The sequence below is a fragment of the Polypterus senegalus genome, chromosome 4 (genome assembly GCF_016835505.1).
Source record: "Polypterus senegalus isolate Bchr_013 chromosome 4, ASM1683550v1, whole genome shotgun sequence".
Lineage (NCBI taxonomy): Eukaryota > Metazoa > Chordata > Cladistia > Polypteriformes > Polypteridae > Polypterus > Polypterus senegalus.
The window spans coordinates 88,210,570-88,238,425 of record NC_053157.1 but is presented as its reverse complement, the minus strand read 5'-3'; the positions used below and the strand labels follow the sequence as shown (position 1 = coordinate 88,238,425).

Here is a 27,856-nt window from a genome sequence, read left to right as displayed (position 1 = left end):
TCCTGAAGCCATAGGGACAGACTGAACAGGTGACAGAGGACACCACAAAGTTGATCAGCACAGGCCTAAAGAACTTGATGACTGACTACATCTAGTCCTGCAGCTTTTCCTGTGTAGAGCTTCCTTAGTTGTCACTTTACTTGGTCTTCAGTTATGGACAGTTCGCACTGATGCATCAGAGGTGCACTTATCATAGGCCATTCCAGCAGATGTGGTAGGAGTTTTTGATGTAGTAGGGATGGTGTGAGGAGAATGGTCACTGGAAGAAGGTGTCAGTGAGAGGGAAAATCTATTACAAAATTGGTTCAGGGCATTTGATTTGTCCACATCCCCTTCTAGGACCTGAACCCTCCAGGTTCCATTTCCTCACTATTCTAGTGGTAACAGGCTTCCTTCCAATAACAGGCTTGGGAATAAGATTAATCAGGTTGTGGTCAGATTTGCGTAAATGAGCAAGTAGATTACACTTAAAGGCATTTTTAACATTTGAATATAGCAGGTCCAGCTTGTTATTTTCTCGAGTGGAACCAGTCGCAAACTGAGAGAAATGTGTCATTGTTTGTTCCAAAGTCAAATGGTTGAAGTCAACACATATTATAATTGCAGGGTTGGAGTGAGTCATCATTAAAGTGTTGAGTCACCACTCCTTGTTCACATAGATAAACCAGTTGCCCTCCTGTCTTTTTTTTCCCCAGGACATTTTGGGTTTTGGTCCGCTTGAATAAGATGAAATCTGTCCAGCATGAATATCTGTTTCTGGGTTCCCAGGCAATCCGGCCTCCTAGTGATTAGCACTGATAACTGGAGGCTGTTGAGTCTTTGGTTAAACTTCAGCTTGGGCACTGTCTGCGGACTTTACATTTTTACCCAGGTCCACATGGTTTTTTTTTTCCATGGAAATTCTTTTTTTTTTTTTTTTCCCAGACATTGCAAAACTTTTCAGGTTGGGTAGAGTGGTGACACTAAATTGGTGTTGTGTGAGTGAAGGAGCCCAATGATGGATAGGCACTCTCACCTAGTTTAGTTCTTACCTTTCACCTAAGGGTCTAGCTCAACCCTGTACTGGAATAGAGGGCTCTAAAGTTGAATAGCTAAATAAATGATACAAGTAAATATGAACGCCTTCTTGAGATAAAAGGAACCACAATGATGTTTACCATTGATGAGCTGATTTATGTTTTTCTTAATTCATTTTTTTTGTAATAGACACAACAATCAACTAATGGCCTATTCATGGAGTGAGTGGAAAAATATCAGGAGAAGAATGTTAATGTGGTGATGAGAAGTGACAGAGTTGCTGTCAATGAGGTAACATGTTAAAAGAACATTTTTGTCAAAATTCATCATTTAGAGCCTTTAGTGTACATTGTTATCTAAATTAGCACACAACACCTAACCTTTGTGTACTCAGAAAGTTTATATATAGTAAGAAAACACCTGTTTTACTATGTATAACTATGTTTACTATGTGCATACAAGTGGGGAAAAAAATAGACCCATAGAGTGCAGCTACTGCCATACAGGTCAAGGCTATTTCTTGGGTGCTGTTTAGACTGACAGTTGAATTTGCCTTTTGCCGGATTCTGTCACCTTAGTGTGTGAGGAAAGACCTGAAGAGGCACACCAATGGAGATTTAAGACCCCCAACTCACAGCAATCATATTCTTCAGATTAAACAAGTCGATAGTATCTAACCCATAGAATGAAAACTCAAAAGTTTCTCAAAAAATTAGAGAGACCAATAAACAATGTTCACAGGCACCTCACAAGTTGAGGGATACATTTTTAAGCCTCACCACAGGAGCTTGCAAAGTGTCAGATTTGGTAGCATACATTTACAGTTCAATACTGGTAACAAAAAAAAAAAAAAAACATAAAACACACACACGTGACACACAGACAGAATGGAAGTCTTAGAAATAACAGAGAAGTGGCCCAGCCATCTGAAATGTCTTCTTTCTGACCTGTTTACAGGCTCACCTGCCAACTGCAAAGTCACAATTCACGTCCAGATTTTGGAGGTCTCAGTCTTTAAGTACTACATTACAGCAACCCCTTGACATCTTGTCTGCTCAACCATTGAATCATCATTATCATTATTGTTACTGTTATCTTTTCAATGGATTTATTGTGAAAGCTGGCAACAATCTAAAATTTATTGAAGAGAAAAAATGGTTACCTAGTAAGCATGGTGACATAGACTGTAAATGGAGTGCCTTGTCTGTAAATTTTCTCCTTGGTTTCTTCTTGGTACTCTGGTTTCCTCCCACAGTTTAAAAAACATCCAGTTAGACAAATTATTTACTCTAAACAAACTTTGACAGCCCAGTATGACTAAAGTAGCATTTATACTTTTAAACTGAATGGATGCAGACAGCTGAAGACACAAACAGAACAGGCTGTGCATCCGCCTTGATTGTGTTCATGAGTTTGTGGCACCTCACTGCTGCAAAATCATACCACGCATGTGCACTGGCCTTCTCTTCAAATGCATTCATGTTTTGTTGTCAAGTTCATGCACATTCATTACACACACAGGTGTGTAAAGACCTGCATGGATACAAAGATCTGGAGGCACACCATTGCAGGTGCACATATGGGTAAGACATGACTGCTGAAGAAATTTACATCCTGCAGACCCTCAGAGAATCTCAAAGCTACGAAGAGACGCAAAGCATAAGCGTGCTTCAGGTGCCCTGTGATTGACTGGTATTCCTCCATTGTTCCTGTTTCAGAATATCAATTTTGTCTAACCCACGACCTTGCACTTTCAGAAAGGATTCCAGCAAATAAATAAGTAAATGGATGGAGACCAGTGATCCACCAAAATAAAAATTCTTGGCTAAAGCCAAAGCTGAATTTCAGAAAATTCTGGAATAAATACCTTTTTTCCTTTATGTATTTTCTGCCTGTTTGTTTTCATATTGAACCTAAAATTAAATCAATTTGACGTCTGATTAATGCTTTTCATTAAAATTTTATTATAAAACTGGAGGGATCCATGCGACAATTCAGAGATGAGGATTTAAAGGCTGGAAAACTGTTAACTGTGTTAAATGGGGTACCAGCTGGTCTCCAACCCTTCGTCATTTCCCTGTTGTATACAGTACTTATTATTATTGAGGAAATCAGCTTCAGATACGCTAGTGGAAAGTGGAAAAAGTACTGCTAGCATATGAGTCCCCAATTTGCCCATGAACTTGATGTTAGCACGCTGTTTGAACTGCGACACTGCGGTGAATGACTATGCACACATCTAACTCAAATGGCAATTAAAACAATATTACACGCCATACTCAATCCAGACCTGTTCTAACTGGTCTACAGACGTGCTGCGCTCCCCTCCACAACAATGTGTGCGTAATCTAATCTCTCGCCCGCTATATCACAATTCCAGGAAGTTTTTGACTGCCCCTCGTATGTCCTAGGAATTGAGTATTTTAAGGATACCATTGAAGGGGAGAAGGTGGCCAAACCACGCCTGTGGGTCCTTGCGAGCTGGTGTATGATGTAAGGGGCTGGACTGACTTTAAAGACAGGTAGGGACAAATTTGAAAAGCAGAGGATTGCAGCTAGAAGAGAGAATTAAAGGGTGTGATCAGAGAGGCACGAAAGCTCTGAGCGGATTGGTTCAGGTGCATGCGAATGCGGGTGCTGGCTGACCAGTGGAGGACATCTGTGTGAATGGCACTGCCTTTTTATTTTTGACACTTGCAAATTATTGTTTCGGAAGAGCTGTCCAAGATGCTGCAGGCCGGCATAATTGAGCCATCCTCTTCTCCATGGGCCTTGCCAGTGGTGATAGTTCGCAATGGGGATTGGTCAAATCGGTTCTCTGTGGACTATCAAGCCCTAAACGCCAAAACACAATTGGATGACTTCCCCTTGCCTCTAATACATAATATTCTCAAGTCTCTCCACAGTGCAACAGAGTTTTCCACTCTGAATTTAAGCTCTGGGTATTGGCAGGTACGGATGAGTGAAAAACAGTGTGCAGAAGACTGCTGTGATGGCCCCTGATGGTTTGTACCAGTTTCGGGTTATGCCCTTAAGGTTGGTCAATGCTGGTGCTACAATTCAGACTAATGGAACAAGTACTGAAGGCACTACTTCTAGATATGTTTTGTTTACACAGATGACATCTTTGTCTTTTCACCAACTCTAGATCAACATCTTCTGGGCTTGGAAACAGCCTTCTATAGTCTCCATCTGGCCAACCTGACCTTACACATAAAGTAATGTCACCTGGTGCTACCCCAGTTGACCTACCTGGGCCATGTAGTCTCTGCCAGAGGCATGGAGATAGATCCCAAAAAGACCATCTTCATACGGGACTGTCCAACCCCCACCAACGTAAAAAGCCTGCAGCGTTTTTTTGGGAATGGTAGGTTTGTACCATAAATTTATACCGAACATGGCAGATGTTACAGCCCCTTTGTACCACCTCACCAAGAAGAGAGTCCTGAATGCCAGGAGGCGGTGGAACCTCCCATTTTGGCACAGCCGGATCCACAACTCCAGTTTCAAGAGAAAACTGACGCAAGTAAAATTGGATTTGGGGCAGTTCTTACTCAGTGTGATAACAGTGAAGAACATGTCATCGCTTATGCCTTAAGAAAATTAAAGGGTCCTGAGCTCAACTATTCATCCAGGGAAAAAGAGTGCATGGCTGTAGTTTGGGCTGTGGAAAAGTGGCGTCACCAGATGGGTGCTTAGACTTCAAGAATTCTGCCCTTGGACTTGCAGGTAATTGCTCAAGCTCAGACAACTTGTTCCGTTTGTCAAGGGTGCAGGGAAGGGTCCTAGGGGTTACCCTATTCGCTATGAGGAACTTCAAGGGCTGCTGTACTATGCAATACCATAGAGATGCTGTACAGGGGCCACCCATCTCAGCTAGTGGTTCCCCAAGAGCTCATCCCAGAGTTTCTCCAGTACAAGATCCTGCCAGGAAAACTGATTGAGGTGTGTCAAGCCACAGTGATGAGTGAACCAAGAGAAATGGTAGGTGTGGACTTGATGGGACCATTCTCCAGGTCCAAAAACAAAAAGACTGACGTGCTGGTGGTAGTAGATTACTATTTTAAATGGATGGAACTGTTTGCCTTGCCCAATGCAAAGGCAAGGAAGATTTGCTCCATTTTAAGTGAAGATATCTTTACTTGTTGGGGAGTTCCAATGTATATGCAGTATATGTATGTGCGGTTTATATTCTTGTCCTGTCTGTAAGTAGGCTTATGTTTTTTTTTTTTTACGTTTTTCATGTTCTGTTTTGATGTTTTTCTGTGCAGTTTTGTTATGAAGGGGGTGGTTCATGGGTATGAAAATATAAATCAGTATTTGTTTACTTGTTCATTTTGATTACGGTTTTCTAAAGGGGAATCTGTACATAATTATGTTTGGGTTTTTCACAATATATACTCTGTTTAATTGGCTTAATTTAGTCTGGTGGTTATTTTTTCTGCTCAAATTAGGGCTAAGGATCTGTCCATTTCCAAACTGTCAGAATTAATCTCTTAAGGTAGGAGGGTCTCGTGTGTGTCAGACTCCTCTTATTGCACTTAGAGGAACTCGCTACAGCTACAGGGGATGAGTTATGAGGAAAGATTAGAAGAGCTGAGCCTTTAAGTAAAAGAAGATTAAGAGGAGACCTGAATGAAGTGTTTAAAATTATGAAGGGAATTAGTACAGTGGATTGAGACTGTTACTTTAAAATGAGTAGAATGGGGATACAGTGGCAAACCTGTTGAGATTAAATTTTGCACAAACATTAGGAAGTTTTTCTTTACACAGACAACGATAGACACTTGGAATAAGCTACCAAGTAGTGTGGTAGAGGGTAGGACTTTAGGGGCATTCAAAGTGAGGCTTATGATGTTATTTTAGAAGAATTAAGTGGATAAGACTGGTGACCCTTGTTGGGCTGAATGGCTTGTTCTTCTCTAGTTTGTTTTAATACAAAACCCTGGCCAGTATACTTTGGCTAGAATAGCTGGTATCCCGCAATTTGTTGGCTTGTAAATTTAAACATTTAGATTTTGCACCCAGTCATTAATAAATTATTTATGTATAGTATTTCCAAGAGTTTATAACTTTAAACCTTGCACATAATGTGCATTATAAACCGAGTCAAATGGATCCAAATTGTTTATTAAGCTCAGCTTGTTTAAATAGTGTTTACATGATCCCAATACAATTTATCCTGGTACAGCTCCTTTGACCATTTTGCTTTAAATTCTGTACAAGGATTGCAATTGATTCCAGTTTGTCACAACTACTGGTGTTCCTAACTGTAAACAAACCAGTACAATCCTCTGAAGATGGCGACCATGCCCCTCAGTGCAATGTAGTGTGATGTGTTGCTCATTCCCTATAGAAGAGGAAGCACCCTTATAGAGAGTGTCATCAATAAACCATGAAGAAGAGCAATGGAAACAGCATAATTTATTCCGCTTGAATCAAATACTGAATTTGCTGTTTTTTTCCTATTTCTGGCCATATATTTTCAGTGGTTGTATACCTAGAGGTGGCAGAAACGTTTATTGTTAGAGCATCTGTTCTGATCTCGCAAGCCTTAACTGACTGATCAAGGTCGAAACTGTAGCCTACCATGTTTCTACATGAGCCGTACAGCCAACCCAAATAAAAAGTGTAGATATTTATTGCCTTACTCTCATACTTCAGTACCATATTCATTTGTAAGGAATGTTTCTTAACATTGAAATAAAAATGGCAGTTGTTCCCCCTGTTATTTGCACCTGTGTCTGCACTGCTCATTTCTAATACAGATGGTCCAAATGGTAAAATATAAAGAAAATGGCAAAAGACACAAAAGCTTTAAAGATGTGGAAAGAATATACATATTTATGAGTTTCTTAGAAAGATTTGAATGCCAGATAACTTAACAATGATCAATTAAAAGTAAAATTGAAACCCCGACTGTGAAATTGGATGGAGTTAAAACTATAAGCCATGGGGGTCACTCGAGACTTCACCTGAAAATGGCTGGCATAGATGCCTTCATCATCCACCAAATTCTATGCATGTCAATGAAGTGTCAGAAAATTAATAAGCTTTAGACTCCCTCTTAGAAGTGGACTGGGCTCTAGTAACATCAGACTGCCCAGATTCTGACAGAGCTGTAAATAAAAGCCTGATGTGTGCTGTCCCACTAACCTTTTTATGAAGCAGCTTTAGGGACCTTTCCTTATTAAAAATTATAAATATAATTTAGTAACAAACCACATACAATGTTACAAAATTAGTGTGCCTGACACTGTCCAGTGCAGCTGATGAGGTAAGACTTTATTTAATTTTCTTAATTTGGCAATTTTGCTGAGAAGTCTCATTTCACACAACCTTTTAACTCACCATTTTAAAGATAGTAGTATGAACAGAACTATTTATAGAATATTTTATATGTGCTGTGGAGTTAGCATAGGCCTGAGTCAGTGTGCATCTGCAAAGGAAAAAAAGGTTAAAGGTTATTTTCACACTGAAAAGGAAATAAGATTAGAGGCAACATTTGTATGCAACTGAAAAGGAAAGAGCAATAATAAAAATAGGAGGGGAATCCAAGCACAAAGCCAAGATAAATGAAAGGAGAAAAGGTGACGGTAGGTGAGAAAAAACTGTCATTGGAGAAGTTGAAGGAGAAAGATTAAAAAGTTTGCCTCTCATCAAGACCTGGAGAAATATGTTATCCCAAGCTAAGAATGAGCTTAGCTTCTTGTGTTTTTCTTTGGAAAGTGTCTTTGAAACCCCATGGAAGAACACATACAGAGGTCAGTGTGGCCATGATCAAGGGATGTGAAGTCAAACAGGACAAACAGGTCCCTCCAACATAAAGTGCTGGATGAGGACTGTGGCTCTCCTCTGTTAAATTCTTGGCAGATGAGAAGTTTGTGTAGGTTAAGTGGTCACCAGAATCCTCAAGGGAGGGTTAACAAAAAGGCTCCCATGGAAAGATCAGTCTGTACAATTGGGAAATTTAGTTTGATGACCAGTGGGAGAAGCAAAATGTTACTGTGGAATTGGAGGACCAGCAGGATGTATTGATGTGGGTTTCTTTATTGGGGTTCCTCATAAAGTGGATGTTAGGAGGTCTGCTCCTGACTTCAGTTAGTGAGGAGGATATTCTCTATTAATGAAAGAACTCATCATTTTGAGTGCTTCATTACAGAAGCCAACCTCATCGCTGCAGACCAGTGAAAGAGGTAGTTTAGTTTTTAATATACCAGAGTTGGAAAGAGCAGTAGAGAAGGTAACTCTGTGAGTCAGTTAGCTTGTAATAGACCAAGCTTTTAAGTCCTAAAAAGCTGATAGACTGATTTCTAAAAAATGGTAGAGTTGTGGTAAAAGCACCAACTAAATCTGAAAGATGGATGGAAACTATTAAAAGCATTCCTGTAGCTTCTGAAGCAAAAGGCAGCACCAACACAATAATTGATGTATCTTTTAAGACTGTGGAAATGAGGTTTGATTTCAGCCAAAAAGTCCCTCACTGTCCACCTTTGCAAATTAATGGCCAGACTGCGTCTGTGGTTCATCCATCCATCCATTATCCAACCCGCTATATCCTAAGTACAGGGTCACGGGGGGTCTGCTGGAGCCAATCCCAGCCAACACAGGGAGCAAGGCAGGAAATAAACCACAGGCAGGGCGCCAGCCCACCGCAGGTCGGTGGTTCAGTTGTTTAAATTCCTGGGGACTACTTTCATATGTCATTAAAATGCGACAATCACATCATCTCCATCATCAAGAAAACCAGGTAGAAATTGTTCTTCCTTCGCAAGCTTAAAAAGCTTGGCATATCAAGGCATATATTATTAAATGTTTACTCAGCCATCATTGAGATTATTGTGACATCCTCCATTACTGTTTGATTTCCTTCTGCCTCCTCTCTTTCTAAAACTTGGTTGCAGCAGGTGATTTATTCCGCTCAGAAAATCATTTGCTGTTGTCTTCCAATATTAAAAGATCTGTTCATCACCAGAGCAAAAAAGACATCAGGAAAGATTGCAGCTGACTCCACCCGCCCAAGATGATGATGTATCTGAGTAGTGGTTTGCACAGTGTCAGGTTAATAGTGGGTTGAAATTGAGTTGTCTTCAGTTGGTTATGTCTTGTATCCCATGTTTTGCACCATAACCAAAGTCAATTCTGGTATGTTTCACATGCTAGCAATAGAGTGATTCAGATTCTGATTATAGGTCTGAAGCAAAGCTTAGGTAGGAAGAAAAGAAACGTTCTTCCACCTAGTTGATGAAGATATTGGCATGGCTACGTCCCATTGTAGTAACTATTCCAATTCCACACACCTGGTTAAAAAAGTTGCTATCAAAAGCTTTGAGGGTAAAAACCAGTTCTGCCAGTCTGATGAGGGTGTTTGCAGGAGAATCCCGTATAGGACATCTATTAAATGCCTATCTGGCTGCAATGAGAGCTTCATTGTGAGGAATGACTGCGTAAAGAGAGGTGATGCCCATGATAAAAATAAAGCAGTCAGGACCAAGAAACCTAATGCTATCAAATAACTGGAGAGCATGAATAGTATATTAAGTATGAAGGAAGAACTATAACCAGTGGTCTCAAAAGACTGCTGAAATATGAGTAGTGGGACAGTTGTACGCAGAAACAATAGGGCATCCAGGACTGTCCAGTTTGTGGATTTTGAGAAGATAAATGAGGTACTAGCATTGGGAAGCAATTCCTTTTTGCTGTTGAGAACAGAGATGGTAGATGTATGAGGTATTGCTCTTCATGCTACCTGCTTAAACGTAAAAGCTCAACTCTCATAACAATTTTGACATGAGCAGCTTGTTTGTCAATCAGATTTCATTTAATATGTCGGTAAAATTGTAAATGCCACATGGGTTGGACAGGCATCCTGACCAGGAGAGAGGATGGAGCCAGACTAAGAAGAGATTGCCAGAAGGGATGGATGGACGGACCACCCTTAAGTCGTAAAAGACACCGTAGGGGAGACTTTACATCCCCTGGATTCTTGACGGCAGCTGCCCTGGATATTGGTCCCCAGGATGGAACCAGTAGAGCATGCTGAGAAATGTAGTCCAGCAACACAGCCCTGCTGGGGTCCTTGTGTGCTACAAGGGGGTGTTGCAGGGTGATGCACTCCCTAATAAATGGGAATTCTATATGACCCGAAGTACTTCCATCGGGTAGTAACCCTGGCACCGGAAGTACTCCCTGGGTCCTTAAAAAAAGGGATTGTACTCCCTTATCCAGGTGAGTTTGAACTAGAAGGACATGGACCAACACTCGACTGAAGGAGGGCAGTGTGGTGGTGAGAGAAACTGTGAGGAGAGGTATTATGGAGAGAAATTGTGTTTTTGCAACTTTTTGGAGGTGTGTTTAATAAACCATCCTTTTTTTGAACCTGGGACTGTGCTGGCGTGTTCATGTTGGGGTTTGCTGATACCCCGTTTTTCCATCACAATACACAAATAACCATATAGTTTTCTGCAATAATTATTATTTGCATGCAAATATTACAGTCCCTCTCTTTTAATACAAACAAGACATTTTTACATCACAAGACATTCAGTCTCAAAATGCAAATGTCTTGCGGTAGCAACAATTTACCACCACTTCTGTACACTTTTTGTGAGCCTTTGAGATTCGGAGTCTTGACTCTCAAGCACATAGTAAAACAATTTATTCTCGTGATGACTCCAGTAATTTGTTTGTACTACATTAGATTATTTTGTGTCGGCTGGCTGAATTACAGCTGCCAGTTTCCAGTATCCACTTTCCTTGATAATCCCAATATCTTTAATGGAGCAATCAGTTGTTTGAGAGTAATGTAATCTTCTGTATTGTCACATGTGTCCTTCAAGGCTCAAATAAATGTAATTACACTCCCAACCAGAGATTGGTGCTGTTGCCTAATGCCTTTTCTCTTATTCCCTCTGCAGAAGAAGTGATTGACAGTCACATTCCAATCATGTGACTTCCAGATCATAGATACAGCATGTTATACAGTATCTGCTAAATAATACAGAGTACACAACACATACACTTTATATTATTTGGCAAATACTTTTTAACAATTACTCTATGATCTGCTTCTCGCAATGGACAGGACATGGCAGATACTTGTCGACTGGTCGACCAACCACAAGTGTTACCTGGTAGGTATTCATTCAAAATATAATGTCTCACATTATATACTGAAAGTTTACTTGATGGGGTATACTAGCAGGACTCTATTTTCTCATTAATAAAAATAGAAATAATCATTGCATTTTTATAATTTATGTTTAGTTAATTAAAAAACAGTTGGAGACATAAGCTCATAAGCTGTTTACCCATATTGCCTTCACTTTATTTTTACAAAATGAGAATACTCTTTTCCTGTCTTACCCATCCCCAGCCACAGGCAATACAGGCCTTAACTGACTAGCTATTAGTGAATTAAACACAGTGTCTGCCTTTTTCGATTTATAAACTTAAGTATGGTTCCCATGGAAACAAGTGATCCACACAGCCATCCCACACAAATGAAGCCAACAAACCACACATCATGCGATTTACACTGCAAATCAAAGCAAAGACGGGGGCTAAGCATAATGCTTAACAGCAAGAATATCTGAGATTTATCGTCAACTGAACATGCATTTTCAAAACACAGAAAGATTGTTCATTTTCAGTGCAGATGCAATTTAAGGGTTTGCGGGCCTGCTATTCATGTTTTCATCATATTATGTAATCTGTATATAAAACATGATGACATTTCTCGCATGCTCAGGTGTAAAATTTTCCAGTGTCCACAAGAGGGTTGCAATGTCCGATGAAACAAAGCAACAACAAGCACAAAGAAAGAGGGATGTAAGGACTTGCATATCCGGTGTACAAAGGTTCCTAAATGCACAACATGATTGAAACAGGTGGACTTCCCATTGTAACCATTTTACTAAATGGGCATTTCACTATGGTGATTACACAATAATTGTGCAACTCTAGAAGAAACACTGCAAACAAAAGGAAATAGTCAATATTTCAGGCAAAATTTATTAGGATTTCAGTTCCACAAAAACACCTTTTTTTGTAAGAATTCTGAGCAATGTCTGCTTATTTTTACTTGAAGTTCACTTAAGAAAGAACCCCCTCAAACAGAGATACAGAAAAAAATATTTTGTTTTAATTCTCTTTTTAACAAGCAAAAATACTGCAGGTTTATTATCAATGGCGTGAAAGACCGCTGCTGATCTCACTGCAAAGCCGCATGCAGTTTACTTCAAAAAGTAAAGCTCCTCAAATACAAAGCTTTAGGCCCTGGAATTTCTGGTAACAAATGTTTACTTCAAAATATTTCTGTACGTTTCTATACTTATGTTGACTTTCAGTTGTATTTAAAAACATCTATATACAGGATTTTTTTTTTTCATTTTTTATTTATTTACCTGGCAATACTAGTTTGTATATCATTTAGGCTTAACAAAATTTTTGCATAAATGTCTATTTTCAGAATTGTCCCACAGAAATGGGTTTCTGATTAATTAATGAAATGCATTAAGGACCAACGAAAAAAGAAACATTACATAAAGCGGTGGATACCATTTACTCGACCACTTAACCATTCCATATAAAAACAAATACAAAATGATGCAACTAACATGGTGTGTAGTATGCTTAGGCATTAATAACACGTATCACATGAAAACTAATGAAAGTTGGTGGAACTGAAAGGTGCGTAACTGGTGCTTGTCTTCACAAAACGGGTGTTGTGCCATTGCCATATCACACATTTTGAGGCTAACACAGAATAAGCATTGCTGGATCAACAAACAGTACAGCGTGGCAGGGCAACCACCTGTATGTTTAACTTTTTTTTTTCATATTAAATGAAAAAAAATATTCCCAGGAAAATTAATTTTGGGGATAATATTTTACAAAGAGTGTTTAAAGTAGTTAACAGCCTAAAACACTGGATTATTATTTTAAATGTACTGACTCCAACTAACACTTCTCCTTTTATTTATATAGGTGGCTCTTAGGAGAGGACCCTGTTTGTTCTCATAAGTTTGATCAGGGGTATCCATTCTTAGTTCTGGAGGCCACAGTGGCTACAGGCTTCATGTACAATCACTTTCTTCATGTGAGGTCAGCCCTGGTGCTTAATTTAACTTCTTTGTTTAATCAGATGACTCTTTCTGCAATCTCTGAAATTAAAAATGATTCAGCTTTTCCTCTCTTTAGAATTTAGAAAGACAGTTACTGCTGCCGTGACCTTTTATATTACATGGGTTAGCTACTTGCTCTCCTTCATTTCAGTTTGTTTACTTATTAATTTTTAATGCAGCAAAACAATGGTAGTAAACTGCTGGATAGAAAACACACTAGAATTTCCCCTAAGTACATTTTATTAATAAATAGCTTGCTTAGCAGAATATTTAGAAAAAATACAACCAAAAAAGGCGAGGGTCTCAGGGGTTCTAATCCTCTGCAGGCTATAAAATGTATATTATTTTTCTCCATGGAATTATAAAGTACACAAGTAGGAATTTCTAAAACAGCAGATTAAAAAAGGAATGCGAACTGTCAAGTTTTGTTAACAACAAGAGTTTGCTTTTTACTAAGAAACTGGAGCAACAGCCTATACCCACTGTGGCCTTCGGGGACACAAACTGTGCAAATCTATGGTGGGTACATTCGGAAACGTACATATTAAACACTCTGTTTTGAAATACCTTTCTCTTATGGAGTGGACAGTGGAGCCAACCAGTTGTACTCGCGCAACTGAAAACAGTTTGCAAAAAATTCTTTTGTGAATGACAAGCTGGAGGAATGGAAAAAATCAGGTGTGACAGGATTGATACTGTAAAAATCTATATTTCTACATCTGATTATAATGGGAAATGACAAAGGTTTGAAAGTGCAGCTTTGCATTTCATCAATACAAATATAAAAAGTGTTGTTTCAAATTCATAATCCAATGTGATCTGTGTATATCATAGCGCTTTTGCATCCCTGTCAACCTTTCAGAACATGCTGATTTGATTCCCTTATGAAAAGTCATGATGGACGTTAAGATTAAAAGCAGCAGTTGTGGTGAGATGTTGCACATCAGATACACTATGGATCCACACAGAGGTTTAACACTCTGTCTGTATATGAGTATCTCTTTATTTTACCTTTCAAAGCTAACGTGGAAGCAACACACAACGGGGCAATAGCATCTTTTGACACACTGAGATTACATTTGGAACTAAGAGAATTATAACAGGTAAAAATGGAGGGAAATGAATTTTATGGCTGCAAGATACTCAATAACGCAGGAATTTCTGAAACAGAAAAACAGGAAGCATTGATACCTTTAGGTTTATAAGTGCTGCCAGGCATATTTTTATACATGGCTGAAAGTGTAGAATTATGCGTAATGAAATACTAATTCTACTTGAAACTGAATACTGCTGAAATCAATAATTGATGTCCTTATTATTAAAACATGGCTTAGGTCACATAATTAGGATATAAAACTGGATTATTAACATGTAAAAGGGGAAATATGTCACACCATATATATTGGTGATGAGAAGGATGCATTTATGAAAACTGTCTGCTATTCCATATACTGCGTACTCTGTTTATGAGTGACATGGGAGCACACTTGCGAGATTCAATGAACAATCTAGCGTCTCTCAACATTAACACTGCATACTGGGCAACTTTCTTTCAGTTCTGTCACAGGTTGTCAGTCTGGCACATAATCAGTTTCTTTACATACTGTACATGAAATGTATACCTGCTCTTATTTGCCACTCTAGGTAATAATGTACCCTGTAGTAACCATTAAGGCAAATACAATAATGGCTAATGTGCAGCTCTGTCAGCATGTGCGTTTGCCAGACCGTGCTCCTTGATCATTATGAAATAAGAATATACATAAACATACTGTAACAAAAATGGCATACTTTTTTCCTCTACATCATTCTTTTCTCAACAAACATCAGTGCTAATAAATAAAGTGATGAATAACGTTTTAAAACATACAGTCCTCACAGACAAATCTGTTTTTTGCCCACTAAAAGAACATTTTTTCCTAACATCAATGTACTTCTTTATGGTTATGTGGATGTGTGGATAGGAAAGCACACACTCAAAAATTTTGAAAATATTAAGATGGCTAGTTATAGCTATAGGTTATCTTTAGTGTAAGTTATACACACACCCACACGCAAAAACCTCTCAATCGTGTATTGTTGTCTTCTATAGTTCTTCATATTCTCTTTTACTGTTGTGCTGAACAAAATTAATACTACCGATACAACTCAGTAATATTATAATCGTTTGACATAATTTCCAGGGAAGGTGCCAAAGAACTTGCTTCTTCTAGATGTTCCTGAAATGAAAGAAATAAAAACAATCAGATCTATGACTAGATTTGGGAAAATGAGGTTTACACTATAATTAACAGTATTCAATCAAAGTACCTTCAAAACAAGACATTCAAAATTCAAACAAATATTTAATTTCATCCCAGCGTTTTCTTGTGCAAACAGTTGATCTGAGTAGCAAAGGTTCCTTCTCTAAACAATATTGTGGTAAAGCAAAATACAGTGGGATGCAAAAGTTTGGGCAACCTTGTTAATAGTCATTATTTTCCTGTATAAATCGTTGGTTGTTACGATAAAAATATATCATATAGGAGACACACACAGTGATATTTGAGAAGTGAAATGAAGTTTATTGGATTTACAGAAAGTGTGCAATAATTGTTCAAACAAAATCAGGCAGGTACATAAATTTGGGCACCGTTGTCATTTTATTGATTCCAAAACTTTTAGAACTAATTATTGGAACTCAAATTGGCTTGGTAAGCTCAGTGACCCCTGACCTACATACACAGGTGAATCCTATAATGAGAAAGAGTATTTAAAGGGGTCAATTGTAAGTTTCCCTCCTCCTTTAATTTTCTCTAAAGAGTAGCAACATGGGGGTCACAAAACAACTCTCAAATGACCTGAAGACAAAGATTGTTCACCATCATGGTTTAGGGGAAGGATACAGAAAGCTGTCTGTTTCCACAGTTAGGAACATATTGAGGAAATGGAAGACCACAGGCTCAGTTCAAGTTAAGGCTCCAAGTGGCAGACCAAGAAAGATTTCGGATAGACAGAAGCAACGAATGGTGAGAACAGTCAGAGTCAACCCACAGACCAGCACCAAAGACCTACAACATCATCTTGCAGCAGATGGAGTCACTGTGCATCGTTCAACCATTTGGCGCACTTTACACAAGGAGATGCTGTATGTGAGAGTGATGCAGATGATGCCTTTTCTCCGCCCACAGCACAAACAGAGCCGCTTGAGGTATGCTCAAGCACATTTGGACAAGCTAGCTTCATTTTGGAATAAGGTGCTGTGGACTGATGAAACTAAAATTGAGTTATTTGGGCATAACAAGGGGTGTTATGCATGGAGGAAAAAGGACACAGCATTCCAAGAAAAACACCTGCTACCTACAGTAAAATATGGTGGTGGTTCCATCATGCTGTGGGGCTGTGTGGCCAGTGCAGGGACTGGGAATCTTGTCAAAGTTGAGGGACGCATGGATTCCACTCAGTATCAGCAGATTCTGGAGACCAATGTCCAGGAATCAGTGACAAAGCTGAAGCTGCGCCGGGGCTGGATCTTTCAACAAGACAACGACCCGAAACACTGCTCAAAATCCACTATGGCATTCATGCAGAGGAACAAGTACAACGTTCTGGAATGGCCATCTCAGTCCTCAGACCTGAATATAATTGAAAATCTGTGGTGTAAGTTAAAGAGAGCTGTCCATGCTCGGAAGCCATCAAACCTGAATGAACTAGAGATGTTTTGTAAAGAGGAATGGTCCAAAATACCTTCAACCACAATCCAGACTCTCATTGGAACCTACAGGAAGTGTTTAGAGGCTGTAATTTCTACAAAAGGCGGATCTACTAAATATTGATTTCATTTCTTTTTTGTGGTGCCCAAATTTATTCACCTGCCTGATTTTGTTTGAACAATTATTGCACACTTTCTGTAAATCCAATAAACTTCATTTCACTTCTCAAATATCACTGTGTGTGTCTCCTATATGATATATTTAACTGACATTTTTTATCGTAACAACCAATGATTTATACAGGAAAATAATGACTATTAACAAGGTTGCCCAAACTTTTGCATCCCACTGTAGATTCTCCTGCTCATTTAAAAAACTGTTTGTCAGCTTAACTGCCAAGTCTAATTTCACGTTTCATGAGCTAGTGTGGGAATGTTTTTTGTGTAAATATTACCTGTGTGAGCCTGGCATTCCATTCAAGGTTGTTTTTTGTGTTCTACCCAATATTAATGGGATAGATTCCTGCACTCCTCAACCATGTAACGGGAAAAGTTGATTCAGAAAAGGAAAGAATGCTTAATGCTTTAAATGAATGCAAAATAAAAAAATCTAACCCATTTTTGTGTTTTAAAATGAAGTCCAAGGCAAATGAATTGAAATGTGAAAACAAAGCCTCAAAAAGGCCAGTGACTAAGGTTTTGATTTGAGGAAATGTAACTTCAGCAGTCCTACGGCATGCTTGTGACGACAAACGTACACTGGAAATAATACATTTTTGCACTGATTATTGGTACTATTTTTTCTTTTTGGGGGGTATGGATCCTGTTTGATTATGTGCTCACATCAGTTGTCATGGGTAAAGTTTACATATCTTCCATAGATACATCACCAATTGGCACTTGTACTATGCCATGCCATAACTTCAAGCTGTGTATTTTTCTTCTTTAGTCTGTCCAGTTCTGGTTCATCAGTGGTTATGTTCTACCAGACAATATTCATTTTTGTGTTGACACTGTGGTATCCTCAAAGACAGCATTTTGCATTTCCACATAAACCCCGGACTACTAAGGAACTAAAGTCAGTCCTCGAGTTCTTTGGCCTGTGCTGACCAAGTTTGTGGTATCCTCTGTCACCTGTTCAGGCTGTTCGTGAGGCAAGGGCCATCTTAGCAGCATTATAGGCTCCCGGGCAAAGCAGTGCACCTGGGCCCCTACCTTCACAAACAACTCAGCAAGTCACTCACAACAACATACATAGATTAGCATGGGGCCCCCGGGCAACGGCCCAGCAGGGTGCCCATGCATTAAGACGGCCTTGCATAAGGCCTCAGAACGTGCTGCTGCTTTGGAAAACATCCTGTATTATTCCTGTTCCAAAGAAGGCAGGCGCCTATTCAATTGATGACTACAGGCCACTGGCACTAACATCTCACATCATGAAGACCTTTGAGAGGCTGGTCCTGGACTATATAAGTCATCTTGTGGTGCACCTGGACCCACTGTAGTTTGCCTATTGGATAAAAATTGGAGTGGAGGATGCAATTATTTGTCTGATCCACAAGGCTTACTTTGACCTGGGTAAATCTGGAAACATTGTGAGGATTATGCTTTTTGATTTCTCCAGGGCCTTTAGTACCATCCAGCCATAACTATTAAGGGGTAAACTTAAGAGATACAGTATGCAGGTGGATGAGTCTATGGTGTCCTGGATAATAGATTGTCTGTCTGTCAGACTGCAGTTGTTAAAGCTCAAGGACTGTGTCTCTGATATGGATGTGAGCAACACTGGAACACCACAAGAACAGTCCTGTCTCCTTTCCTCTTTACTCTGTATACCTCAGACTATAGATAAAAACAAATTTCCTCCAGGGGAGAAATAAATTTCGTTTGTTAGAACAAACGAAGAAACAAACAAATGGACTAACATTCTTTATCTTTCAAATAATGCTCCTTACAAGCACGTGTCAAGTTTCCGATATTGAGGCAGAGCGTTCAGCATGCCATGAAATCATCCAGTTAATCTGTCAAATCATAGTGAATGCAGGTGACGCACTGTTGGCACATTCATACTCAAGTTATTTTCTCTTTTATATATACTACTGGCACACATACTGAACAACATACAGACATGTAGTTTAATAGCACTCTTAAATCATATGATTATTTTCCTAAATGGTGTCTCATATACAATCAAGTTCCACAATATGTTGGTCCTTCTGGCTATAGCCTCAGTGCACTCTCAGATGCATGTAGACAGTATTTGTTATCACATTTTCATACACTGTCAAGTCTGCTGTGAGCCTGCTGCCTTCTAGTTTGGCATTCTTCACCCACAATTTGCTCCTATGAGTCTGTGCTATCTCTTCTCCAAGTAAAAACTGGTGCAGGCTGTGTACTAATGACTCCAAGTTGTGTTAAGAACATTGTGGTCCCATTCCTGGTGATTTTATATATAAAATCATGAACTATGGAACCTGTGGAGTGGAGTACGTATGTCAGGGGCTCGTTTTTGCCTGTTTCATTTGGTGTCGTTATTTTTACATAGCCTACAGAGTGAGATTCACACCAAATGGCAGCATGGTGTGGGTCTGTCAAATGTGCACATAACAGTTCCATTGTTCTTTGCACTCATTACAATTAATAGCTGAACTGTTTACATTACATTACATTTTATTCAAAGTCTTAGGTGTTTTCAAAAGCTAGTGCCAGCGCATGATGCACTTTCTGTGTCATACTGGGAAATAAAAAAGGTTTCACAAACCAATTATCAAATTTTATGGCGTATTGCCGAGTTTTTGCTGAGGATATGATAATGAAAGAATATTTTTGAATGAGTAAAATGCAAGTTCAGTAATTTTTACTGAGTCTTCTCAGGAGTCATTTACTCAAGCTCATATTATTTCTGCAATCCATGATTTATCTGTAACATTTTTTCAGTGATTATTATGTACCTGTTTACAGAGACAGTAATTTACCCCAGGGTAGCAATAATCTATAATGCCAATTATATATCAGCACCAGATAAAGGTGTTTTTGAGGTCAAATGCATATGCTAAAGGAAACCATATCCCTGGAAGCGGAGGTAGATAACCAGTCAGGTGAAGTGGTCTTGTTTTTTCTTTCTTATTAATATACTTTGCTAATCCCCAATGGGATATTGCTTTTTCGTATGACCTTTTCAGGGATCAGAACACACGGTCAGGATCGGCCATTGTATTGCACCTCAGGTACAGTTTTTAGGTTTTTTAGGCCAAATATCCAATGGAGTAGGTTACCTTCCTTAAAATGCCTCAATCTTACAAAAAATTTAACTTTTTTTCTTTCTAAAATAACACAGACAAAATGTTTTATAGTATGTTTGCAATCCCAAGACTTGAAAAAGCAATATATTTGGTAAGTTTTAAGGCTTTTGTTTTTACTTTTACTCGTGCCACTTCATCTCCATTTCATAACACAAGAACAGAGCATTTTGTTTTTTAATTTATAAAAAAGGCTGCACTTTAGAAAACAACTTAATTTGTTAAATGAACGGTTGTGATGAAATGACTCTGACTTGATGTATATTGAACTTGCACTGTCCAAATTATAAATTTTTCGTAATACTTCATTACAATCACTAAGCTAATAGACTGCCAGTAAGAACAATAATAACGCTAATTTAGAGTTTGCAATAATTGTGTAATATCAGACATTAAATCAGAATAGTAGTACAGTGTAGCAGGCATACTGATCATTTAAAAATGGAATTGCATGTAGGTAATGTACTGTCAAGTTGAACCGAGAGAGACCAGAAAATAAAATGTATGTTCATCAAGACCCAAAACCATAGCTAAAAATCTTAGTCAGAGTTTTGTAGCACTAAAGTCTTTATCAAGAATTTGTAATCAAAAAGCACACATGCCAAAGTCTGTAGTTTCTATTAGCAATTTTGGATAACCAGGGAAGTGTACTGCACTAATCTTTACTAAGTCACATTAATGGTGTCGTGCTGCACACTGTTGATCACCAGACAACAACAACATAGCAATCATAGCTAGCATTTCAACAAAACAGTGGTGTTTTGATAATTAGATATAACCATAAGAAAAACATACTGAAAGTAAAATTGGATGCTAGATTTGGGTTCTCCAGTATTTAAAACCACAAAAAGAACTCTGGGATAAGAATCTGCCATAAACAATGTAGAAAAATGTCAAAAGATTTTTAAAAGGTGCCAGTTCGTAACAGGTACAACTGCATCATTTTCATTTCCTTATATTGATCTCTCATTCATTGAACATGTGTGCTTCTTGGCATGGCTTAAGTACATTAAATTTATGCTTTACTTGAAGAATGCTTTTGGATTTCTTCATCAATTTATTTACTGAATGACCTTACTCTGTGGATTTCAGGCTAAATCACTTGTCTATATATTTATTTACCAATAAATAAGTTAAATAATTAAACTAGAACTAATATTTTAATGCTGAAAATGCTTTTAAGTGTATTAATGATATGCCATTACAACCAAGAGAAAAGAGTCTGAGAAAATTAAAACCTTTTCCTCAAGAGTGTCATTTCCAGAGAGGCATGTGGGTTGTATTTTAATTCCCAGGCATCTTGTTTTTCTGAATGGAGCCATATGTGTGGCATGGGAAGAACATTTGGATCTAATAAATAGGCCTTTTAAATTGGAATTATTGACATGAAAGGTTTCTTCACATTACTTACCAACAAACCACCCATCATCACATTTTTCCATGACTTCAACAATATCACCTTCTTTGAGTTCCAGCTCATCTTCATTTCTAGGTGTATAATTGTATAAAGCCTGATACCTAAACAGAAAACATAAGTGATTGTTTCTACTATATGTCTGCCTAAGAAAGGTTTTTAAAGAACACAGGTAACTTCAACATGGCATTAGACATGCAATAAAAAGTGCATCGAATCTTTTATTAACCACAACATTTGCCAAACAAATCCTCCCAAATCTAGACTACTGCTGGGAAAATTTTACGGATTATTCTACTAGTTTATGAACCAATTATCAGATTCTGGTGCCTGCAGTCTCAGTCCTGGTGGGCTTACTTTGGTTACAGTTAACAAAATCTGCTATGTAGATAGACTATTTGGAGACACGAGATTCAGTTTCTTGACTATGCAGAGAACATTTCTATTTTATGTATAAAACCTATTGATACAAAACTGTTTTGATCTTTTATGCTGATTTATCCTGTCTTTTAGAAAGATGTACTTTCTCTAATTTACAAATGTAACGGACTGTGGGTGACTTTGTTCTTAATTAACTAAGGTTTTGTGGCTTGTAGGGGACATAATAGCATGCCAAACCCCAGACACAACTACACACACACTGTCCCATGTTCAAATCCAATGCTTTATTCACAATAATTTGTGCCTTTTACAGGCTCCTTTCCCTTATTGTCATAGCGGCTCCCACACAACACAGTATAGACCGATTATAATGTCAGTTGCTCCCTTTGCTCCATCTGTTTTCCTTCACTTCTCCCAGTTGAGTGTTGTACTTTTCCTCTCCTGAATATGGCAAGTAGAGGGCTCTCTTTTAACACTCGACCTGAGATACTTCTGGTGCTTAATCCATTGCCTCCAGCAAGCATTTACATTTCAAGTAGGACCACTTTGTTTCCAGTACAGTCAATATCTGGCAGCTCCCCCTGGCGGCCCCCACAGAACCCGACAGGATAGCCCCATGGGATCACAACTCACATGCTGTCCTGTGGGCATCTTTACTTGGGCTTGTCAGATGGGATGCTGTCTCCCAGTGTCCGTAGGGACGGTCTTTTCTCTTAGCAGGCAGTCACCCACTGTCCTGTCTTTCCAGTTTCCCAAGCCCATCCATGGCATTCCACCCAGTATCTAATATAGCAGCTGCCGCAGTGTTCTTCCGTTTCCACAGTTTGGCAAGGAAGGGGAATATCGCAGCCAGGCAAGGGAGCAGGGGCCATCCTGGCCACTGCAGTTTATAAACTGCTTCAGGCTGCATCTGATTTTATCACTCCTTCTACTACAGATTGTGAATAACTCCTTAACCCATTCACTGATAAAAATGTAATCCAAATAATTTGACTAATACATCCTTCTCTCATTTTGTCTTTTTTTCCAAATTTCATCTCCATTTATTAATAACCCACTCTGTTAGACGAGGCCCTCTACTTTTGTACTGGATCTAATCCCCCCCTCTCTGAAAATTATTCCCTCCTGTAATAATCCATGTTGTTACAACAAAAATAAAGAAATATATCCCTTGGCACTGGCTCTGTGCCAACTACTTTGAAGATTGTGTCTATAATCCTAAAGCTAAAAACCTATGTTCTTGATACTAATAGTTTGAACAATTTTTGGCCTCCCTCTCACTTATCTTTTCTGTCTAAAGTTCTTGAGTGTGTTGTACTCTCTCAACTCAGTAGTTACTTAACTTGTAATAACCTCATGGAATACGTTCAGTCTGCAAAAAAAAGTGCCTTTTGCAGTAGGTCTTGATCAGTCCTGCACATCTATAATGCAGAATTGCCTCAACTCAGGGATGTTGCTGGGTTTTCTCAAGTGAACTGCATGCTTCAGGTCCTTCTACAACATTACTATTGGGTTAAGGTCAGGACTTTGAGTTGTCCATTCCAAAACCTTTACTTTATTCTTCTTCAACCACTCTTTGGTAGAATGACTTGCGTGCCTGGTGTCATCTTGCTGCACGATACAGTTTCTCTTGAGATGTAGTCCATGGGCAGATGTCCTGAAATTTGCCTTTAGAATTCGCTGGTATAGTTCAGAATTAATCTTCCCACTCACAATGGCAAGCTGTCCTGTCCCAGATGCAGCAAAACAGGCCCAAAGCATGATGCTACCGCCACCATGTTTCACAGATGGGATGTGGTCCTCATGCTGGAACGTAGTGTTTTTCTTTCTCCAAACATAAAAGTTTGCATTTGGCCTCATCTGTCCATAAAACATTATTCCAATAGCTTTCAGGCTTGTCCACATTCTCTTCAGCAACTGTAGATGGGAAGCAATTTTTTTTTGGAAAACAGTGGCTTTCTCTTTGAAACTTTGTCATGCATGGCACTGTTGTTCAGTGTTCTCCTGATGGTGCAGTCATGAACATTAAAATTAACCAATGTGATAGAGGCTTTTATTTGCTTAGAAGTTACCCTTGGTTCTTTTGTGACCTCGTAGACAATCATACGTCTTACCCTTGGAGTGATCTGTGTTGGTCGACAACTCCGGGGGAGAATAACAATAGTTAAAGTTCCTCCATTTGTACACCATCTATCTGACTGGGGATAGGTGCATTCCAAACTCTTTATAGTTGGTTTTGTAGTCTTTCCCAGGAAGATGAGCATAGAACTGTTCTTTTTCTGAGGTTCTTTGAAATATCCCTTGTCCATGGCATGATACACTGATACTGCACTAATGTGTATGAAGGTGAAGCCCTTGATAGAACCCTGTTCTTTTAATATAAACAGGGTAGCCATTTTAACCTGATTGCCATCACATTGATTGACAACCATGAAAACTGATTGACAACACTTGATTCAAATCGCACCCTTAAATTACAAGTTCACATACTTTTGCCACACAGAATGTAATATTGGGTGATTTTCCTCAATAAATAAATGACCAAGTATGATATTTTTGTCTCATTTTTTTAGCTGGGTTTTCCATATCTACTTTTAGAACTTGTTTGAAAATCTGATGATGTGTTAAGTCATCTTTATGCAGGAATACGGATAACAGGCACAGTCAAAAGTCAGAAAAAGTTCTAAACTACAAATCATTTCTAAACCAAACAGCGTTAACCAGAAATCTCAAAACCAGAGTTTTTTTTTAGTAAAGCACGCACTACCAAAGAGTATTTGTTTTGTTCTGTTTTTGTCCACCAACTTGGATAATCAGTTAGATAATCAAGTGCAAGGTACAAACCTTTTAACCCAACACATAGGTGACATCACACACTACACACTCCCAAAGATCTTGCCTAGGAAAATTATCGTAACTATAAGCAAAGATGGTGGTGCTCAACCAATAGTAAACAATAATTTGTTTGTGGTAAAACACTATTTTTAGCTTTGTTAAATACACTTTGGTAAATTCAATTTAATTTAAATTTAAAGAAAAGAATTCCTAAATAATTAAAACCCTAAACTGGAGAAATTCAGATTTAAGAGACAAGAGAAAGAGAAAGAGAGAGGGTAGGAGTATGTGCTGTTACAGCGTATTGCTGTACCCACCACATGACAAACCACCTCAGGATCCCAAATTAGGACCTGCGTGCAGCCATGCAACGGGTCATAGATGAAAGTGGTCAGAAAAAATGAAACTAAATCCCACATCATAACAGGGGAAGCGTTATCGGAAATGACACACTTATGCTAATTGTAGTATACTGTAGGCTGCATGGGCACATTTTAAGCTGTTTTGTACATTCTGTAAGTTTGCCAGCAATCTCACATGAAGATCTTATGTGACTACAATGTTATGACATCACAGGATTGTTATGGTGGTGTAGCCACGTGAAACTTTGACCAATGTCATGAGTCAACATTTGACAACCATTCACCTCCGCCACCCCTTAAAAGCAGGCCTGGATGCTGGGTAAGACTCAAGGTATTCTGATCTTTTCAAAACAGCTAGACTTGGGTCATTTTGACATTCTTTCATTTGAACCTTTTCCAAATGAAAACCTATTTGATTCATGCTTTTGCATATAATATTATCATCTCACTTTTTTGACTGTTTGTGCTTGGTTTGTTTGTTTCCTTTGCTTTTGCTCTGTGAAATTAACAGTATGTTTGGTGCTCTGAGCTGTCCAGCTCAAAACAGTTTGACATAGAAATACACCAAATTGCAAAGACTTATAAAGTAGAACCCCAGATGTTTTTGTAATACAGGATCAATTAAGTAAACCATCTGCTCATTTTCCAAACTTTTCCAGTCCAGCTTGAAGCTTAAAGGGAGAAGATGCCTATCCCAGAAATGTAAGAGCAATGCACTCAATCCTGAATGGGCACTAGCCTATTATAGGAAAAACACACACACACAGGTCATGTAACCCAATACACATCTTTGGAATATAAAATGTGATTTTTTTGGAAGACGTAGCTCGAGAAGTAAGCATTGTTTCTGAGGAAAAAATACATTTGGGTCATGGTATGTTCTATCCTTTAAATATTTCAGCTTACAAATTGCATAAACAAGTAATTTAGCATTAAGAAAGGCCAATAAAGTTTAAAAAAAAAAACACTTACGAATCTCCAACACCCTGTAATGCTTCTTGAATCAAAGGAGGTCGTTGTGGCTGGAAAATAAAATATGAATGTAAATACAAGATGTGGGTATACTCTTGTAATATTGGGAATATCCAACAACCAGTCAAAAGATATTCCCAAAATATACTGTATATTAGTGTTCAAAACCACAAAGAAATAGCAAAAACTGACTGAATGGGTACTCCCCTTCTTCAGAAGAAATTTTGGGGAAAACCTTTCTTGTCTTGACCTGGCGTGTACATGTTTGTTAAGCTGCATATACATAGAAAACATTATTTTATAACTCTAAGGGGAAAATATTCATATACACATTACTTTAACACAAACTGCATTCAACAAACACTTGAATGACCAATTTGGTCTTTTTTGCCATAGAATAACCAGGCAGTGTTTTCTGTTTTTCATTTGTGAAATTAGTTTTTGTTCACAAAACACATTTTACTTTTCAGTCCACATGCTTGTACAGGTATGTATTTTGAGTTTGTCCCAAAACCTTTGGCACGTTTGTATCAGACAACATCTAACTGCTTGCATTATAAAACATTTTTCACTCCAGGCAAGCATAAAAATAACAAATGGGGTAGCACCATAATATTGGAATATGCAATTAAACAGACACAAAAGATAATGCTTTAAGTATACATAAGCAGCACACGACTCTGTCAAAGGTCAAGCTCAACTTTAAGGAGGGAGGCTTTAAAGCTCATGCACTGCATAGGGAACAGGAGACCACGGTCCACATGCACATACAACCTGAACCACTGGCCAAACAGTTGTGAAAACCACCAAATACTCATTTTCAAAACTTAATTTAATTAATAACAATGCTAAGCTTGAAAGCACACAGAAACATGTCATTAAAGTTGAAGGTATCCCTATAAAAAAAAGAAAAATCTAGATTTTATTGTGAAAAGTGCAAGTAGATTATCAAATAAATGTATAAATTGTGTCCAACATGTATTGGTGTACTGGTCACAATTCATCTTACATTAATAAATACAAGGTCAGCCAATGACTAAACAACAGGCAGAGCTGTCAGTAGGGATACGTGAACTTTAAAGATAAAATAACATCAAGATTTTCAACACTCAAAGCTGCTGCTAGTCACACAAACAAGGTCTTCATATCCCCCTACCCTATGAGGTGGTGAAAAGCTTTGCCCTCTAACGGGTGAAGTGCAGGATCTCCTAGACATCACAGGGCTACGAGGTGGTTTTCCAACCACCACAATGTCATGTTTTAAAGCCGGCTGGAAAAATCAGAACACTAAGTAAGATTATAGACCATTATTAGCCTGATGGAAAAGGCACAGAATTTTGAAGTATATTCACTGTCTAGAACAAAGGTTCCCAATATAAGATATATAAGTTTCTTTACCCTAAGAGCACTGACCCAAATAAATGTTTAGATACAGTTTGATCTAATTTAATGACAACACTGACCCTGAGCTAAACCAAACCATTAAAATGAAGAAATTTGAGAAGGAGGAGGTTATGTTGTAAATCCGTGGGAACCCAAGATCTAGATATCTTAAAACAATAACTCTGGATTTATAAAGACAACATGCCTAATTTTAACTTCTGCAATGATAAACATGTGCCTAAATCTATGGCAATCCTTCTAGCAATCCAATTATTGATTCTGCTTAATGCAATTTTAGGGCCACATGGAACAAGAGCCCATCCTTGCAGAATTATGTGCAAGTCAGGTACTAACCCTCAATGAGAACACTGGTCTAT

The 27,856-nt window shown here is 38.4% G+C and overlaps 1 protein-coding gene and 1 long non-coding RNA gene across 19 annotated transcripts in view; one reads left to right on the top strand and one right to left on the bottom strand.

The window, feature by feature from the left end:
- Positions 1 to 2,820, top strand: part of LOC120527503 — a 96,890-nt gene extending 94,070 nt beyond the window's left edge. Inside the window, exons 2-3 of the long non-coding RNA XR_005633348.1 lie at positions 1,207 to 1,308; positions 1,975 to 2,820. This is a non-coding gene — a long non-coding RNA (uncharacterized LOC120527503). The remainder of the gene's footprint in view (positions 1 to 1,206; positions 1,309 to 1,974) is intronic.
- A 9,187-nt stretch (positions 2,821 to 12,007) lies between these two features.
- LOC120527501 (sorbin and SH3 domain-containing protein 2-like) overlaps positions 12,008 to 27,856 on the bottom strand; it is a 416,285-nt gene continuing 400,436 nt past the window's right edge. For 10 of the 18 annotated variants that reach the window (XM_039750968.1, XM_039750969.1, XM_039750973.1 and 7 more), the window contains 4 exons: positions 27,253 to 27,366; positions 26,097 to 26,146; positions 21,544 to 21,650; positions 12,008 to 15,361 (listed from right to left, as the gene is read on the bottom strand). In XM_039750968.1, coding sequence (XP_039606902.1) covers positions 15,300 to 15,361; positions 21,544 to 21,650; positions 26,097 to 26,146; positions 27,253 to 27,366 — 333 coding nt within the window. In that variant the 3' untranslated portion in view covers positions 12,008 to 15,299. The remainder of the gene's footprint in view (positions 15,362 to 21,543; positions 21,651 to 26,096; positions 26,147 to 27,252; positions 27,367 to 27,856) is intronic. The other 8 variants (XM_039750977.1, XM_039750978.1, XM_039750984.1 and 5 more) reach the window with 1 other exon arrangement.